The 16,912-nt window shown below is 35.9% G+C and overlaps 1 protein-coding gene across 1 annotated transcript in view; it reads right to left on the bottom strand.

Moving 5' to 3' along the window:
* The window catches only part of DMD (dystrophin), a 2,251,544-nt gene that overhangs the window by 503,074 nt on the left and 1,731,558 nt on the right, over positions 1-16,912 (bottom strand). Inside the window, exon 55 of the mRNA XM_049704774.1 lies at positions 4,111-4,300. Coding sequence (XP_049560731.1) covers positions 4,111-4,300 — 190 coding nt within the window. The remainder of the gene's footprint in view (positions 1-4,110; positions 4,301-16,912) is intronic.

Genomic DNA, 16,912 nt, shown 5'->3' on the forward strand with positions numbered 1-16,912 from the left:
TCTGTTTAAAAAAATGTGGATTGATACTCATTAAATTGATTACGTAACCTAGTACTTTGAACTACGTTTGAAAAACATCTCTCTAAGCACGTTCGTAATGCTAGTCCTAACACCATGCTAGGCATCCAACAGGTATTTAATAAAGATTTGATGAATCAATCAAAGTCCTTAGGGAACATATATATATATATATATATATATATAATGTTTTGTATATCAAAAATGGCAGGCAGACATCACTAGGCAAAAGAAAAACATCAAGGTAAACTTTCATAATCTTTAGACACCAAAGGAGAAAGATTAAAAACTACATATAAGACTCAATTCAAATTATAGCAACAAAAAGGAATACACAGAGGGTTTTCTTTTCTTAGAATTAGGGATCTTCAGATTACCTCTCTCTTTTCAGATGCACCTAGAAGTACAACAATCCAATTTATTCAGGATACTAATTTTGCTACTGAGGTTGCATTCTTCCTTCTTCCTTAGGAATGAATCAGTGGGCCAAGATACATTGTGAGCAACACTGAAGAAGCTAAATTCCCCAATTTCAATAACATATTAGAAATTTAAGGTAGCTTAATCAATTTCCAGGTGTACTCTGATGTACAATTCAAAATTTATCAACCTTGTCTCTCTGGAAGCGTTTTGTTTAATAGAAGAGCATTTCTATAGTGGGTGGGGAAGGGTGGGAGGAGACATAGGTAAAACAAATGAAATTAGAGGAGGGAGTGAGTTGAGAGATACGGCCTGAGACATGACCCAGATCACAGATGAGGGAATCTCAAATATTAATTGCTCCATAGTCTCTCTTGCTGAGAAAAAGACCCTAATTATGCCACCTTTATGACCATCTCTCCCCACCACACACCCATCCCCACACACCTTCTTTACAAGCTGGTATTACAATTATCTCTTGGGGGTGCTTAGAGAATCAGTTAAGATTGGTGAAATTCTTGTGAAACATTAGTAAACATGCAGAGTCTGCATGTTTAACTAACTATTTTCAGTTAGTTACCCACGGTTCTATGTTAGAACTTAGAACTGCGACCATCTTTACCAGTTCTCTAAGGCCCAAAGCAGGAAATGTTTTGGACACAGGAAGAATCTGATTCAATTATGAATATAGTTCTTCATTTTAAGAATAAATTTGCAATTTAAGAATTTTCAAACTGTCACCTCTTAGGGCTCTATATGGTACTCTATAAAAACACATTGGCTTTAAGATTCCAGTTATACTGTCAGAAATAACAATACTTATAAGAAAAAAATCTCCTCATCCTAAAGCACAAGGTCAAACATAATGACTTTGCTCTTAGTAAGGAAAGTAAATAACATTTTTTTTCTAATATAAGGAAGAAACTTTAATGGCTTTCAGAGTGGAATTAATCAGGTTAATTCCATTCAGGAAGCATATACTTCCTAATACATGTATGCTTATCAAACCCAGGAATTGTAATTATTGCTGGGAGAATTAAACATCCTATGAAGTGGATGATAAGCAGTGATAGTCAGGTAGTCTAGTAAGAGCTGGAGTCTCTGTATATAGAAACACCGATTGACAGTCACAGAGAAAAACCCATTTTCTGACCCCCTGTCCCCATTCAGCAGCATTTGTATAAAGTAAAACATCACTGCTTTTGGGTGGACAGATATATTGAAATCTGTTGGGAGAGCCGCTGCTCTGGCTAGGCATTTGGAGTTTCCTTTTTTAATATGTAAGAACTATTCTTGCTATACAGCATGAATCAAACAATGAATATAATGCCACCAGCTTCTGCAAACGAAGTGAAAGGCATACAGTTACACTTTATTCCCTCACACATATTACAGAACATTCCTTTTGTTCAAAATTTTAAAAAAGTTATCTTCGGAGGGGAAAAAAAGCAAACACTTCGATTTAGCTGAAATACTGAAACTGCATGCAATCTCCTAAGGTATGTGGTTTCATTTACTTTCAAGCTTGCCAATTTCCATTTGTTGCTTTTAAACCCCAGTATCTTGATTTAATTCTATCAGTTGAAATGTGCCATTAACAATAATCAATAGTTTCAGTAGTTTAGAGTTTTTACCATGACATCTTCAAATCTTTCATCAAAAGACCATTATTCAGCCATCTAACTGAAAATCAGAGCTGGCTAAAAATGTCATTCCTATCCATAAAATGTAGTTTCAACCTCAGGCAACTGGAATCTATAGAAGACACAATATTAACTGAGAGGGAATGAGAAATTGTCTCTTTTAAAATAACACTGGAATCTTAGTCCTACTATAGTTAAGGGAAAATGATATGTCTAAGGTTTTCAGGAACTCTAAGGGAGTTTTATATGGCTTTTAAGAGTAAATACAGTTTTATGAGTAATATAGAATAAGCTAAGAAAGTTTACTCGGCATCATTTCCAACTATTTTTGAAAGAGATCAGAAATCTAAACACAAAATGTACTTTATTCTCCATTCTTCCACAGTAAACATAGTTAGGAAACACTGCAGTTTTTTTCTTTAATGATTCAGAATCTTGCAGTTTCTCATGATGAGAAGTTTGTATATGAATTTTCATTGTATAAGTACTATAGATATAAATACAAAAAGTATAGGAGATAGATGGATGTATCCTTGTTTTGCTCTCAACAAGACATCCATCAATTTAAGAAATATTTTATTAAGTCCCTATTATAAAACTGAGTCACTGGATTTATTTTTAAAAGGGATCTGCTTTAAAAAATCCACTTAAGGTTTTACTCTTTATTTACCATAGCTGAGGGGAGTATGTGAATCCACATATCTAAAATTCTAGGGTGGCTTTATGGGCATGGACAAGGAGAAATAAAATTTTACTTATGAAATATCATAAATCAAATATGTTACAGCAGCACATTTTCTAACTGTTTATCTAAGAGTGACCAAAAAACGAACTTTACACTGCATTTCCATTCACAAGCCATGGGAGATACCTGGGAAGATAAAGTCAGGTATTGTTCTAAACAAACTACCTCCAAATGATCAAAGTAACTCAACACACATTGTGGGGGAGCAAGTGGGGGCCGAGGATAATGATAAAGCAAGAATGAGGAATCCAAGAAGCTCTAAATTGCCACTGTCATCTACTCTACATACGAGAGCATCCGAGTAGATCACATGTCCTATCGAAACAGAAGAAAAGAAGGAGAACAACAAGGAGGGGAGGAGATGAAACTTTGCTTAATATGATTTGATTTTGGAATTATTTTTCAACCTAGGATATACTATCCCTTTTTTCATCATAATTTTAAAATATTAAAAAACTGAAGTTAGTCCTAAAAATGGATCCTATTATTCTAACACTCCAAATTTTCTTTGCGGTACTAGTAAACTTCTTACATCAAGTCAGAAGACTCAACTATACATAACGAAACTCCACTGTAGGTCAGGAAAATTATGTCAGGTCCTGAAAGTAGGCATCAGGAACCTTCCTGAACTACAGAACAAGATTCTCACCAAGACTTCATGTAAACAAAACTACCTGAAACTTCTGTTTTCACTGTTTATGCATATGAAATTTTATAGCAAGAATTCTTGTTTCTAGGAAAAACAATTGTCGAAAATTGTGTGATCATTAACTATGACAGATTTCGCTATATCATTTTTATTTTCACAGATCATGTTAGGAAGAAAGCTATAAAATGCCAGATTAACATTTCAAAACTTACTGGCAAGTAATGAAGGGAAACTGATTCAGTTAGCAACGCAAAATAAAACAGACAATTCATACAGATGCTTTCCGTGTAAAATATTAAATAAACACTCAAAAATGGCAACTTTTTCAAATTTAATAAGCCAATCCCTAATTTATTCTTCTGAGCAAAGTTTCTTCTTATCAAAGCTCTAGCTTTAAGGGCAAGTTTTTCCTGGTCAAAAACACACATTATTTAGAAGACTGGGGTATTAAATGAAATAATAAATGATTTTTCCTTTTTCCTCTGTCTCTCTTCTTCTAGCCCAAACGCTTAAATACATAAGGCCATGTAAAACAACTATTTTAGTTCGTCCACAGCGTATCAATTACAAGGACAAATGCTGAGAATTCCTCAACTGGATTCACAAGAGGGATAAAGTAGAAATGCTTGACTTACTTGCCATTGTTTCATCAGCTCTCTTACTCCCTTGGAGTCTTCTAGGAGCCTTTCCTTATGGGTGGCATCCTGCAGGACGTTGGCAGTTGTTTCGGCTTCCGTAATCCAGGCAAGAAACTTCTCCAGGTCCAGCGGGAACTGTTGCAGTAATCTATGAGTTTCTTCCAAAGCAGTCTCTCGCTCACTCACTCTGCAAAAGAACAAATGTCCAGATGCAATTCTCCTCAAACATCAGAAAGGCGCACCCAGTGAATCCCACGAAAAGAGCAAAGTCCAGGGGACTAAATTGTAATATACGAACAAAGGGGTGAGTTGTTGCTAAAACTGCTCTTCAAAGCATCAACCACTAGAATAGCGTGTGTGTGTGTGTGTGTGTGTGTGTGTGTGTGTGTGTGTGTGTGTATTTGGACTTTTAGACTTTTGAAAGTTCACATGTGAATTTTCCAAAAAAAATTTTTTTTAAACTTTTTAGTTTCTGATGGTCAATTTTGAAAGCTTATTTTAATATGCTGCAAAAGTTTAAGCTAATCTTTATAGGTAAAACCCTAAAATCTATAGCATGCTTATCTTTGATGTCACCTGAGGCAGGAAATCATGATTAGACAGGCCAGGAGAAATGCAAACCTAGAACAGAAAGTTGAACACTGGAGGAAGAAAGAGAAGGGGACTGAAGAACAAAAGAGAACAAAAAGACTCAGAAGTAGGAAAACCATGTATTTCATAGAAACCATTGTACAAAATGTAATTTTGCATAACACTATCATGTTCTAATTGTGTTAGCTTTAATTTTCATTACCTGATGGTCATACAACTGAGAATATTTTCCAAAAGAAAAATTTTATGCGTAATGGAAAAAGTGGAGCCTAAAATCCAGACAGATCTGGGTTCAAATCCCAATAGCCTCTACCAAGTGTGTGATATGGCAAGTTACTGAACCTCTCTGATTTCTCATCTGCAATACATATTGCTGTGATAAGAGCGAAAATACAACACTGTATGTAAAGCTGAGTGCCTCACACATTATGTAGTCACATATTACGGTTGCTCAAAAATGTTAGTTCCCTCTGCCCACATCCCATTCTCATTTCTCTAATCTTTTAGACGGAATGAACCAAATTCCCTAATGACACAAAAGTCTAAAGAAAAGTTATTCATATTTTCTGACAATATATATAATGCATGTATTGTGGATACACACACACATGCCCTCAGCAAACATCTACATAATAATAGCTTGGGAAGGAAAATTGCCTGAGGCAATAACAGTCCCATCTAAAAAAGATTCAGGTAAATTTTGTCTGCAGTGAGGAAATTAGTACTCTATTTACATGCCATATTTGCCTTCTATTATTACACAAACACTTTCTGGGATTAAACATAAGCTAAAAATGGATTTAAAAAAAATTGAACACTTGAATATGATACACACTGCTTGTTAAGATGTGATTGTCAATAATTATGCAAAACTGCAATTTATTTCAGCAGCAACTTTATCATGGGATGTGCAAACCAGGCAATAAACAACTCCTGCCAAGCCAGCGGCAGCAAAGCCCCCGGAAGAGCTGTTTATTCATCATGGGTGAGGTTTTTGCTGAGCATACAGTCTTCCACAGTGTAGTTTCGGTGCTCATACTGGATAAAAATCTTCTGTCTGCATTAACTGGTGGAGGGTAGAATAGGTTTATGAGGATGCAGCTACTGGAAAAAAGGAAGCATTGCACTAAGCTATTTATCAACTCCTAAATAAACTTGAATACTGCACAGCTGAAAGGTAGCTTTGTGTTCTGGTTGGGCCAAATCAGTTAAACCTCATGGAGTTCAAGGGCTAACCTGAACTGCTGGCTCCCTGCTTATTTAGTTTCCAGGCAAATTATCAATGCAGGGAGAAATATCAAAATATCGTTATTTGCTTATTTATTTATTTTTTTATTTAATATGATTTAAAAATTCAGAACCGTTGCAACAACACTGAGAATCTTAATGTTATAATCTGTCATGAAACGTACAAATGTACAGGTTGAAGCATGTGTAATTGCTAATGTTTGACCATTTCTGACCTACAAAAGGGGCAATTTCATCCCGTTCAACCTAATATTTTAGGTTGCCTCGTGCATTGCAAATCACTAAGATTTACTCCACCACCAGCTCCAAATCTGGCATAGAAATAAGCTGTCACATTGCAGAAGACAAATGCAGGGTTAGACACTGATATATATTCTAACATACTCCAAATTCACACGAAATAAAAGAGCAGTGTGAAACTCCCTCATGGCAGAGGGAAGCTTGGAGAATTAGATACTGTGCATTTTATTACCAGCTTCATCATCATGATGAGCTGCACCTGATGCATCTTAGCTCCTCTGTCTTTAAAGAGAAACACCACTTACCTCTGCTTCCAGAGAAAGTAACTAGTAAATAACTTTCTAAAATGTGATGCACATAAATCAGATGAAAGGGTTCTACCGAGACAATGAGATTTCCAGCCAAATCCTACCACTGAGTTTGCTGCTTTGTAAATTAGGCCCTTAGGGAAGAGCAGTAACTCTATCAGGACCCTAAGGCACTGTTTTCCTAAACCATACCCTCGTGGTCTGAAATACTGACAACATCAGGCTGAATATTTTCTAGTTTGGAAATATGTTAAAAAAAATTCAACGGCAGCAATAGCAGAAAAATCTCTTTGATCAGAGGTGAGACTGTTATCCTGCTTGTGTGGGAGACTTAAGGCTGCATCCTTTCTCCTGAAATCAATCTATGTACACTGAATTCTTAAACTTTAATTGTGCCAAGTCTAGACTAGAAATGAGTCAAGGGTACTTGTATGCCATATTTGTGCATTCCAAATAGCTCTGACTATAGGCCATACTTTAAAATTTTCCGTTACCATATGGCTTTAAATGGCTTATATGATAAAATAAAAATGTAGAAATAATAAGAATCATAAAGAAACAAAAAAAAATTGGCCTAGAACAAAACTAAAGATCTGGAACATCAGGCTTCCCTGGTGGCACAGTGGTTAAGAATCCGCCTCCCAATGCAGGGGACACGGGTTCAAGCCCTGGTCTGGGAAGATCCCACATACCGCGGAGCAACTAAGCCCGTGTACCACAGCTACTGAGCCTGTGCTCTAGAGCCCGCGAGCCACAACTACTGAAGCCCACATGCCACAACTACTGAAGCCTGCAGGCCTAGAGCCCGTGCTCCGCAACAAGAGAAGCCACCGCAACAAAAATCCCGTGCACTGCAAAATAGCTGCAACTAGAGAAAGCCCGCGCACAGCAAAGAAGACCCAACGCAGCATAAAAAATAAATAAAATAAGTCTATTAAAAACAAAAAAGATCTTGAACATAGATTTTTTTTTAATTCCCCTATCCAGATTATCAAATTATAGACCCTGGAGAAAATCTGGCTGAACTTTAAAAGTAAGAATGACCAGATATCATAAAATAGTAATAATGCTTTACAAGTATAATCTACTGCATTGGTTAAGTACTTTTTATATAACAAATTTTAATTACCAGCAATTCCAGCTTTATAATGCATAAAAATAGCTGAGAATTTGATGGAGTGTGGAATGGGACAGTGACTTCAAAAGGTTTTACTTCTATTCATAAGGGCACCATACACCAACCTCCATAAATACAGGCAGGGTGGTTCCCAAAGTCTGTTCCGCAGCCCAGCAGCATCAGCAGCAACTGAGAACTTATTAGAAATGCAAATTCTCAAGCCTTGCCCTAGACCTACTGAATCAGAAATTCTGTGTGTGGAGGCCAGCAAGCTGTAGATCAACAAGCCTTCCAGGTGATCCTGATATACGCTAAAGTTTGAGAATCACTGACGCTAGAGACCAAACTTTGAGAACTACTGGTGCAGTGGATGCTGTGCTGGGTCTGCCTAGACCCCTCTTCAGGACTGACGTATGTTTTGCTTTAGCTTCTAGGAAAGCAACTGGAGGCAGGTTGCATCCAGTGACTGGTTAATGTGTGGGCTATAGAAGCCTGGTCCCCTTGCTCCGACTCAGGACAATTCGGGAAGGGAGCGGAGAGGAGGAGGGTTGACTGATGTTGTGGCTGCAACTGAATTAAAGCCCAGCTTCTCCTTCCGCCCTACTGTGCTTCCTTCCCCTTCCTCTCTCACAGGTGTTATCCTGAGAGCACTCTCCAGAAAAAATTCCTGCACGTTAATTGCTTTCTCAGGATCTGCCTTTTGGAGAACTTGACCTGCTGAACTGTCACACTAAATAAAAATTTGAAAAATATACTTGTTACAAAATGTATGTGGAGAAATACATAACTATACTTGCACAGATTGTGGTCTCAAAAGGAGACAGGACGGAGGATTCTCACACTCAGCAATTGACCCTGAAGAGCCACTGCACCTTTGGGTGCCCTTTAAGGAGATCTATAGATAAGGCAGAGTTGCATCATCACCAGTTAGAAGCAAGAATCTACTGAAGGGGCAAAGTGCTGGAGCTGCAAGAATCTACTGAAGGGGCAAAGTGCCGGAGCTATAAAGCTTAGTGCAATCCTGCATCTGCCCAAGAAGGTGCTCATCCAGAGACGAGTCTGCATAAAGGGGAAAAATCACAGAAGGCATGTCTTCAGTACCTCCATTTTCTTTTTAAGAACTGATTATCAATGATGCAATCAGGTAAGTAATAACCTGCTCCTTCATACACACACACCATGGTATCTCTGAATAAATCTCTAAGACTCCAGATTTTCTGTTAAGTTGAATATCACTAATTTCTTATGGGTCAACCTAATACACAAAAAGCAAAAGAGAAAAGGGAAACCTACTACTTTCCAAGGTAAGGCTGAAGAGCTTAATTAATGTATAGACAATATTCCATGATCAGATACATGGATGGGTGATATTTAATCAGTGCACTATATTATAGGACTTTTAATATATACATATATAATAAATATATATATAAGCAAACAGAAACAAACACATTGAATATTTTTAGGGAAAAAAAGGCTCAGTCTGATATAGAAGGCTATTTTGCCCAGGTGTTTCTGAAAGTGTGACAATGGGAAATTCACAGCACTTAGTCTTCTACTAAATAATACTTCCGTCTGTGCCCTGGTATTGTCATGGAGTAACCAAATAAAACACTCTCAATCTTTCCTTCTTGGTTTATTTGCATTTTAACCACTAGCATTTCCTATGATATTTTTAGGGGAAGGATTACAGGATGACTTCTTTTTTTCCCTTTTTTTTGTTGTTAGACATAGATCACAGAAAGTGAGTACCTTAGCAGCAACCACTTGGACTTTGGACCAAAAGATTTCTGGCAACGTCAAACACTACTCATAGAACCAGAGTTAACCTGACATTCAAATTCTCTGTAACCCTAACAGTCTCTACTAGTTTGCTAGTAAATAAATGAATTTTGATTAAAAAAAATAACTCTACGTTGTATTTGCAAGGGGCAGCTAGAATTTTATTACCTATGGCTATACAGCAGTTTGTAGAAAGGATTCCTTTTACTCTCCAGCAATTCTATTAGTAATGTACACTAATGAAAAGCGTGAATCTAAGCCAAATCCTTCAATGATGCTTGGACTAGTATCCCATTAGTTCCCTTTCTAGCAACAATTCTAAGACTGTGGCTTTATTTGTCTTTGGGCAACATCTACTTAGATATATGACCCAAAAGGGTTGTGGCAATGAGAGGATGTTTCTCTTTTCTCCTCTGTTATCAAACTCTAAAGTGAGAAATATACTCTGTCCTTTTAATGGAACGATTGACAAAGGGTGTGAGATGAAGGCTGTAAGGTCCAGCATAGAAAATAAAATTTAAATCTAATAATCTATATAGCTCTTTAAAGATTTTAAAGTATGCTCAGATTTATTCTCTCACCATTTCACAAGGTATCCCCTATTTTTTCTACTTACAGTGTGTTTCTCTGTTTCTTTGTATGCTTCCAGTTGGATGTTTCATTCTAGTGGGTTCAACCTCCACACAGATTATCTTTAAATCTGAACCTCATTCTTATTTCCACAAGCCTACCAACATCTCATTCATTAGGTGATCCATGCATCCATTCCATATGTATTATGTGCCAGGATTTATGTTTGGTGATGGTGACACAAAAGTCAATGAGACATGGACATGGACTTCGGCATTTAACATATTCAACTCTGGTGGGGGAGACACATAGGTAAACATTTAACTATAGTTACAATATGATTTTGGTTATAGTTCATCTGGATTCCCTACCAGTAGCCCAAATGTAATATGCATCACGCTGTATTCATGAACTTATATCTTAATTTGCCAAACAAGTGATAAACATTTGTTTATCAAATAAGCAAATGTTTATCTTCTTAAACGTTTCTTTTTCTCATCAAAGGAAGTGGGGATCATCTAGCTGGGCTTTATCTTAAAATACAGTGATGGATGCTCAATAAAAGTTTGCCTAATTGAATTGATTTTCATACAAATCAGAAACCTTTTAGATATATGTCATAGGTTACTGCTGGTTTCATTTTGCTGTTGGGAAGACTGATTCTGAGAGAACCATAATGACTTTCCCAAAGTTGCACACAAGTAAGTGGCAGAACTGGGATTATAGCCCAAGTCTTGCATCCTAAAAAAGAGGTTTTTCTAACTCTGAAAATAGATATTGGTGTCCACTCCTCTCTGATATATTCATTGTAGTAAAAGAAAGAAAAGTGCAGGAAAGTTTATGCCTCCGAATCCTGGCCTTCATTTTGGAGCACAAATTTATCTATTTGTTACTTTACCGTAAGCGGCATCATTGAAACACATATAAACCTACCCAGAGGGAATCCACACATGCAAAGATATTCTCTCACCCTAACTCTAGTAGAAAGATCTAGCCGGTCTTTGCTTCAACATAAAAAAAATCCATTTTCAACACAAATCTGCTGGTTTTCTGTTCACCGACATATGCATTATGAGGTTTTCATCCCCTCTCTCCTGAGGTCTGGTACTAAATTACTCAAACTCTCCACAGTTAATTGCAAACCACAACCTAAATGTTCCCAAAGTATTGCTGATTAGTTCTCAGAAAACTCATTCCTATCTTTCGTCACCCCAGACAACGCAGGATGACTTTCTGACATATGCAGAAGTAACACACTTGCACGAAGAAATAGATTAGTCCTCTAAAGATAAACCAGTTTTGAAGCTATCTATTTAAACTTTCTTCAATGCTACAGACATTTTAGTAAAAAATATATATCACCTGAACTTTATCTTTGGATACTAAGAGAATATAGGTATTATTAGTCATGTAAGGAATTTCAAAATACACGTTCCATCTCTTTTATTTTTTTACTCTACGGACATTTTTAAAATTGAGATTTGCACAATATATCATTAGAGAGAAAACCATGATTATACACTTTTCCTAAAAGCATTGGGATATTTCTGAAAAGAAAACGTTAGGAGACAGCAGTAGAAATGTACTTTGTACTATTCTTTGCATTACTCACTTCACTTGACTTGTGTTTCAGGCATTTATCGCTGAGAAAAATAAATTGATAAAAAATATACAAAATATTATGAACAAGTGCAGTATTCAAGATGCTACCTTGGATGTTAACAGAAATGTTAACATTCTTTAGTCTAAGATCTGTGTTTTATATTTTTCTACTGATATAATACCTTAAGGTACTATTTGGAGAAGTTTAAAAATAATGTCGGAAGTAATTGATTACATTTGGTTTGGTTCACATACAGAGACTCAAAATATTATTTTGGATATTTACAGAACTGTAAAAAACCTTTAGAAAAAATGTACAGTTATACTACCATCCAGATGAATACAAACTTAGATTAGGGTTGGGTTTATAATTGGACACAATTTCTACTCTAAATAAATTCTCTCTGATTTGTATAATGAGAATCTTTAAGTTGGTTTTGGTCACTGGTAGTGTTAATCTCTTTAAAAGATATATTTTCCTAATTGTTGATAAGCTAGATTGAGTAGCTTTCTTCTCTTCTAAAGGATATATGAAAACTAGGATAAAAACCAATGAAAAAGATCATCTCCTGGAAGTCTCACAAGACTGTGCAAACAAATATGCATCCCCATCCCCAATAACTTAGAAAAAATAAAGAGAACAGTAGATTGTTAGATGCTGTTATATAATATTCAGAAGACAGCAAGGCAGGTTGGTTCAATTTTCTAAGATCAAAAGGCAAACGTATAGCAGATTCCCTTTAAAAGGAAAGAAGTGGCTAAAAACATATCAACTGATTATATGAACTTACAGTAGAGGTCTCTCAATGGAATTTAGAAATACGAACGATTTCATAATTCCTGATATGAACTTCAAGTTATAGTCTCTAAATATTTGTGACTTCTATTACTCAATTCCTCATTCAGCACTCTTGTGGTTAATAATGCACTTTTGAGAGTCCTTTAAATTCAACATTTATTGTTATAGAATTTTGCACTACAACAATGCTCTTCAGTTTTCAAGCTCTTCTCTGTGTATCTTCTCCTTTGATATGTTAAACAACTAGATGAGGTTAATGGGGTAGGTTGTTATTATCATCAACATTTTATAGTTGAGAAACCTGACTTTCAGAGAGGCTGGGCAGTTTCCAACGTAAGTGGCTCTAGTCCACTATGACATTCTCTCTTAAGGTAGACTTGCCAATCTCCCTGTGAGGTAAACATAATGGATATTAATATAGTACTATGCTCAAAAGCACCTCATTTGCTGTGATTATGACAAGAATTAGGATTATGGTGTGTATTTGTGTGAAGACAAAAATTATCATTCCTTTGCTTATCACCTTCAGCTGCCACCTTAGAGACCTATTAAAATGAATACTGCACTTTGGACTTGAAGTAGGCTTGAGGATTTTATTTTAAAAGAGGGCATTACAGTCAGGAATAAAATATTTTTATTCTTATGAAATAATAGAAAATTATAGTACATACGGTTGTGACCTTCTCATAATGGTAATTTACGTTTGCTAATGATACCAAGATAATCTGGAAATCTGTATCTTTTGAGAAATGTTTTACACTAAAATGATCTAACAAGAAAACCAAACCTTCATATGTTTCTTTCCTAGAAATATTACAGTAAAATAGATACATTTTAATAAGACTGGTTGGGAAATGAATTAATCTCTCAAAGTGACTCTGTCTTGGTAGACTCTAAAAGAATTGCCCTTTTAATTTTCAATCCCTTTTAATGACTCAGATATGATTTATAAGACTTGTAGGATTACAAATAACTTGAGCTAATTAAAACTAATGATCAAAATAAAGATTTAAAGTTTCCTGCTTTCTTACTTTTAATTACTATGGGGAGAAACTACATTGAAAAGAACTAGATTATGTGAAATATACCGATGGCCTTCTATAAAATCAAGTCAAATTTATGAAGAATAGTAAAAAATTAAGGATTTATTTTTTCAAGTAAAACTACAACACTAAAGGAATAAATCTGAGGGCTGCACGTACTTTCAAAAATCCTCTTACTTATGAATGCACCACTTATAAAAGGCTCTATATCTTCATTATCATCATCAGCAGCAGCCATCATCATGAACTTACTGTAAATTCCTTGAGGACAAGGATTGACGCCACAGTTCCTGGCACTTAACACTCAATACATTAAATTAAAATGAAATAGGCACAGCTTCTAAAAATGAGAAGGTCACAATCCCTTGTTTCTAAAACACTGATAAATTAGAATTATTTCTTGATGCAAATTTACTGAATAATAATTTATATTTGTATAGAATTTTAAAGTTTATACATTGCTTTCTCATATACTATTTCAGTTGAACCTCACAGTAACTTATAGATATCCTCTTGTTTGTTACAGAGAATTGACTGCATAATAGACTATTACTCAGTTATAACTAAGGTGTTTAAAAATGAGAATAAGCAATCCTGTGAACAAAATTATGTTTTGCTTTGTAGAAGTGTGGATATTAAATCTTTGGAGCTTATATCTTTCATCAAGTTTTGTACTAGCAGTTAAAGTGAAATCGTGGACTATTTCACTGGGCAACATGACACATTTAATTGTCAGTGACTGAATCTCTGCTACTCTTACACGAAAACAATATATTTTTTGAAAAAAGAAATTAAATGTACTCCTGCAAAGAATGCTAATTCAATGTATTTTTAGGTGCATTGCAAAAACAGAGGGCAAAGCAAACAATAAGTTCTGTCACAATGAATCCATTGGATTGGCAACTTTTCTGATAGACTGTAAGTTTGATCCTGGTCCAGAGATAGCATGTACCAAAAGGGCCTTAAAAGCCATCCTATCCAGGCACCCATTTGGCTCTGTCAGCCAACATATTCCTCCCTTCCCTGCTTTGCATCACCCGTAGATTGGAACAGATACCCTCTCTGTAGCTCCACTCATGTTCTGTCAAAAAAAACCCAAAAAAAACAATAAGGGAATTCCCTGGCAGTCCAGTGGTTGGGACTCCATGCTTTCACTGCCGAGGGCCTGGGATCAATCCCTGGTTGGGGAACTAAGATCCCGCAAGCCATGTGGAGTGGCCAATAACATAACATAATATAACATAGAACATAACATAACGGAAGTGTTCATCATTATGAACAATTTAGTATGTCAGGGATGAGAATAGAGCATTGTGGCATAGCTCCAGAGATCTTCCTTCGTCACTTGACACTGATCTTTTTTTTTTTTTTTATCTTAGTTCCCCGACCAGGGATTGAACCCGGGCCCCCACCCCACCCCACCCCACCCGCAATGAAAGCGCTGAGTCCTAACCACTGGACTGTCAGGGAATTCCTGAACACTGCTCTATTAATCAACATTCTTTGTGTAAAAGCATGAAATGGTTGCTAAACCACCCAGTTTACCTTGCACGTAGCAGCATTTCTCCAACTTAGTCATAGGAGTATAATGAAAGACCTTGTCAAATGTCCTGATGAAATGTAAACACACTGCTGCATTCTGCTTATCTACCATTCTAAAAATTCTTCAGTGAAAAAAATTATTTTTGCCTCAAACATATAGGTAATATAAGTTTTTCTAAACAAATCTCTGTTTATGTGTATATCTGTGTTTGTTTTACTAAATTACCTGATTAGTCTCTGCAAGAAATGGGTTCATATTTCTCTCACAGCCTCCATGTAAGAAGCATTCATGATTTTACATGTCTTTGGTAGCTACAATAATATCTCCTGTGATTTTAATATAGAATTCAATTGCATTTGTCAACATCTCGTTAGAAGGCAATTAATATAGCTGTGAAAGGAAGGTCATCACCACCCTTTTGTAGAGACCAGGGCATTTAATAAAGATGGTGGAAATAGATTATAACTGCAGTGATAATCACAGAATTTTTAAAGACTGTGCTAAACAATCTAGCAGATGTTAAATGTTTGCTCATTTCATTCAGTCTTATAAAATGGCAACTGGATCACCAAGAAAGAAAAGGTTAGGTTCTCAGAGAATAATGTTATTTCATTAATTGATAGATCAGTTCTCGTCGGGAAAAAATATTCAAACAAATCTTACAGACAACACAACAGAGGCTTTCTGGAAAGTGAGGGAGAATTTTGACTAACAGGGTGCTTGAAGAGTGCTACTGGTATTCCGTGCGGAGGGGCTGGAGATGGAGGACTCCACATACAACAGAACACCGTTCCAAGTCCCATAATACTTTTGAATGTCCCACTAGATACGCACATAGGGCGAAACCCTGTTTATAAACACCTGAACCTAGAACTTAACTCAATTTTACATGCAAATATAAAAGACTTCTGTCAAGATTTTAATACACACTTATTTTTTCATAAATGCAACTAACTGCCATGAAAATGCAAGGAAAATTTTACATTGTGTTGTTAAGAATTTTGTCAAAAATTGTTTAGCGTTTTGGAAAATTACACTATGGATGGCCAGTGCCACTCACAGTATTTGAGTCCCGATACAACACACCGGTGTCACCCCACATTTTTTGATATTGCATTCACAGTATAATCAACTAGAACCTTCTAGTTTGATCCTGATTGAATCATTACATACTGAAATACATATTATTTTATTATAAATGACTCGTATTTCTCTTTAAAATTAAAGTCAGTGCACCCTTTTTAAAAAATGTGTCTGTAGGTAGGGTATATTATCTACAAATTTTAGTTTATGACAGTAAGGAAGGTGTTACAAAGTATTTGTTATAAGAAAGAAAGGGGTTGGCATTGGATCTGAGGAGGTTGAAAACCACTGATACAGAGCTACACGGAAATTTCAAGATGAGAACATTATACTGAAAATAAATAGAATTTTTAAAGGAGAGAATGAGGATATTTTCCCTCTGCATCCAACCCCTGATCCTTACAGCTCCATAGAGAACAGAACTGTATTTTTAAAATTGCTCACTTTTACAGCCAGCTGTGACTACCAGTGAAGCAGAGGTCTACTTCATATATGAACCTGAATTAAAAACAGCCAGGCCTTTAGTCAGTTCAGAGCCCACATTCTTGATTACATTTGACACAATAATCATCATCATATCTTAAGACTCAAATCAGCCTGACAGTGCTCGACTCAGGGCTGCTTCTCCCAATTAGCTGAAAATTGCAGCCCAGCTCATCTTCTAGGGAATAAGTTTACATTTACAATTTTGCTGTGGTGAAAAGGCAATGAACATGATGGAAAGAGCAAATCAACTTTCTAACTTATACAATAACTATTTTAAGTTCACTAACTCTAGTAAACCTGTTTTGACAGGAATGAAAAAGTATAGGCGTTTTGTTATTATTTTTTAAAAGATACACAAAGCTTAAGATAGCTAGAGTTTGGACTAGA

This window comes from Orcinus orca, chromosome X (assembly GCF_937001465.1).
Source record: "Orcinus orca chromosome X, mOrcOrc1.1, whole genome shotgun sequence".
NCBI lineage: Eukaryota > Metazoa > Chordata > Mammalia > Artiodactyla > Delphinidae > Orcinus > Orcinus orca.